A 3,348-nucleotide genomic window follows, 5' to 3' on the forward strand; every position below is an offset into this window, starting at 1 on the left:
GCTTAATGGGAACACTGTGCTGCGCCAATGTAACACCTTGGGAGTGATTGGTAAAGCTTGTGCGTGTATGCGTGTGTGTCTCTGTCTGTGTGTGTGTGTGTGTGTGTGTGTGTGTGTGTTGTGGCAGTAGGAGCGAGGTCGCTTGTTCCGCTCTCTTCCAGATGAGTGGCTGGGTGATACATGCCGGAGCAGACAGGCGTCTGCCAGGGTCGGGAGGTAACTGTCGCAGGCCCCTCACCTGTGTGTGCACCGACAAGAGGGGATACTAGAAAGAGCAGTCTAGACACGTTTCCTCACGCTGTTCCCTCAAGTGTTACTCTGGAGTCCAAGTGCCCCCTGGTGAGCAGATGCGAGAAAAGTCCCTGAGCGAGATGAGTGATGGGGGATTTAGCACTGCCTTTGTCATCACAAAGAACTGGAGTACACACACGCAATTTTACACACACGCAATTTTACAGTCCAATTATAATTTTAAACCCCAAGTTGCCAATGTACTACACTATTCATATAAATATTCAACACATTTCCATATAGCCCTCAGCTATATGCTCCCTCCCATGTTCTGTTCTGGATATAGATCCAGTGCAGCATCAGTGACTACTTGCCTCAGGAGAGTTATAGTGCTTATTCCAGCAGACGGAGTGGGGAGATCACATGAAAATCAGATCCCAGTGGAGCTGTAGCTTTGGCTGCTGTTTAAAGCCTAATCAATGAAAGAAACATGACTCTATCTGTTGTGTACCGGATGACAAGATGTTTCTGGGAAAAGTGTGTGCTAGGTACGATTCAGGAAAGAGATAATACGTGGTTACAAAAAACACACATTTGCGCAGAAGCTGTATGCTTTGTAAATGTTTTTACGGCACATGATTTAATGACTTCATTTAACACCTGAGTAAATTGTTGAACAGGGCAAAATGCATCAGCAGCTCCCTGAATTGGAGCTTGCTGACGATGGAGATTTGACTGATTTAGCTGCAGGCACAGGCTACCTTCAACGTCCAAAGCCATTAGTGATTCCTGTACTACTAAAGTGCCGCTCCAGGGTACCCATTTCCTTGCATTAATGTCTACCTTCTACCACATCAAATCAAAGGCTTATTCTTATGCCACTGCCTATCTTAGTATATTCCCTAAATAACACAGGTGAGAGCGCTCCGGGGCTTTTGATTGCCAGAATGAAACGGAAATGCCACTTTTCTGGTACATTTGAAAGCAGAACAATTTATTATCAAGAACAAGAATATCAAACATGAGAGAGCAAGAGGGAAAAAAGTTCCATGAATGTGTTTCACTGCAATTTTGATCATTTAAATGCTTCCAGCACAGACAGAATGACTTATTAAGCTTGGAGATTCTTCCATTTAATCTTACGCCTCTAGTTACAGCTTTTAATTATTTTTTTTGCCTTATCGTGTAAATATATAACTGCTCTGCTGAAACCACAGATCACAGCAGTAGTTATTAAGAGGCTATTCAAAGGGCTTTTTAGATGTCAGTTATGTAAAGTGCTTTATGCCTTTATGTCTGTTCTCATCAAAGACAAGGAAGGGGCTCCCTTGAGTCCGATCTGGGTTCCTTATTGCCAGTCGAAGGTGCGCTTCACCAGCCTGAAGAAGGTTCGGTTGTGTTCCTGTAGGAAGGAGCGGAGCTGCTGGAGGACGGTGCTGTTGACAGCCGGGTGCGGACGCCCCTTAGACTCATGCAGACAGCGCTCTCGCCCGTCACTTCGGATACAGTAAAAGCCCTTGGTCTGGTTGAAGTAGAAGTTGGAGGATACTATCCTTGGGGGCAAGTTGAGGAAGCGCTCCACCTTCTGAAGCTCTGGCAAGGGGTCTCGGATCAGAGCGTCCCCATCTACGATGTGTACCTGTTCCAGGGGGAAGTAGCGCAGCCAGTTGCGCATGTGGACGTCGTACAGGCTCCTCTGAATAGCCTTGTACCGGATATTTAGGGCCCCATTGCGCACCAACAGGTTCTCGATGGCTTGCACCGGCTTGTGGTTCTCCAGACGATTGAAGTACACCTGGGTGTAGTCGGAGATGACACGCTCGGCCGGGTCTCGCAAGATCAGCAGCAGCTTTATGGACGAGTTCATGGCGCAGATGCGCTCTGGTGCGAGGGGTGATGTAAAGTAGCCTGGTGTTTTTTCAACTGTTATCTGGTGCGGGTACGAGTATGGCATCAGGTCACGGTACCACTCGAAACCCTTGGCGTAGTTCTCATCCCAGTCAAAGAAGTGCACCTCGGTGGCAGCAGCAGCAACCTCCGGGTGAATGTCCAGCATCTCCAACAGCGCTCTTGTGCCACCCTTGCGCACCCCAATAATGATACTGTGTGGGGCTCTTTTACTCGTCCCCGGGGGCGGAGATGATGGTACATCTCCAGAGACATTGACTGGTAGTCCAGCATCAAAGTCCATGGGGTCCAGAGTTATGCCAAATCCTGCCTGGACGAGCTCAGGTGGGGCAGCGTTTGTCTGGAGAACCAGAAGAAAGGCGGATACCAGGAAACAAGCCATGGTGAAGGTATGAAGAGTAGACAGAAGACAGAAGCAAGTAAATGAGACAATGGTTTAGCTGTGGACCAGATCCGTCTTCGTGAGCTCAGTGATAACAAGAGCAGTGAGAAGTGCAGTCTTTGTCTGCCATTGAATTTGAGCCGGAGGAGGAGGAGAAACCATCGGCCGTCCACAGCACATCTGCAGGGACGAACAAAGACACAAGAAAGAAGAAAAGGATTTCAGATTTCAGGCATATAACGCAGAATGAATGTCTGTATTATACTGAAATGTCACTTTCCTCTTTCCCCTGAAAAAGCAATCCAGCCATAAATACAATCCATGTCTATTATAAGTGTATCAATCTCAATTCATCTTTCTTCAAATCTCTTTTCATCTTCCCTCTTGCCATCTTGCTTTCTCCTCTAACTCTATAAAGTCACTTTCAATTGGAAGTGTAATTTCTCCGGCTGAAAAACATTTAGCCGGGCAGCTCTCAAAATGTGTCTGAGATATGCAAGCGTATCTGTAGGGCGGGAGACAAGGCCGGCGCTCTGTCTTCCTTTATCGGGTCAAAATCCACCCTTGAATCGATACCAACCGGAGCATCGAAATCAAGGCATTTGGAGACTTATAAAGACACATTTATTGCAGGAAATCAGATGAGTTCTCACTGCTAGGTGACTTTGATTTCCTATACATGCCAAGAAAGATCAATACGAGGGGCAGTGAAATGCAGAAAATGCAGGGAGAAGGATTTAGAGCATTAAATTAGACGTATCATGTTGCTGAAGAGCCCTTCACAGCCATGGGAAAATTCAAACTGTCTCGTCTTCTTAACTTTTAAT

At 46.7% G+C, this 3,348-nt stretch overlaps 1 protein-coding gene across 1 annotated transcript; it reads right to left on the minus strand.

Annotated features, from left to right (window-relative positions):
- Positions 1-1,579: 1,579 nt before the first annotated feature.
- On the minus strand, positions 1,580-2,521 carry hs3st1l1 (heparan sulfate (glucosamine) 3-O-sulfotransferase 1-like1). Its single transcript, XM_034552490.1, has one exon. It carries the CDS (start codon positions 2,519-2,521, stop codon positions 1,580-1,582), a length of 942 nt encoding a protein of 313 aa, XP_034408381.1.
- Positions 2,522-3,348: the final 827 nt, after the last annotated feature.

The sequence above is a fragment of the Cyclopterus lumpus genome, chromosome 15 (genome assembly GCF_009769545.1).
Source record: "Cyclopterus lumpus isolate fCycLum1 chromosome 15, fCycLum1.pri, whole genome shotgun sequence".
NCBI classification, from domain to species: Eukaryota; Metazoa; Chordata; class Actinopteri; order Perciformes; family Cyclopteridae; genus Cyclopterus; species Cyclopterus lumpus.

Coding starts and splice junctions, on each gene's coding strand:
- hs3st1l1 (XM_034552490.1), bottom strand. CDS start 2,521: ATGGCTTGTTTCCTGGTATCCGCCTTTCTTCTGGTTCTCCAGACAAAC.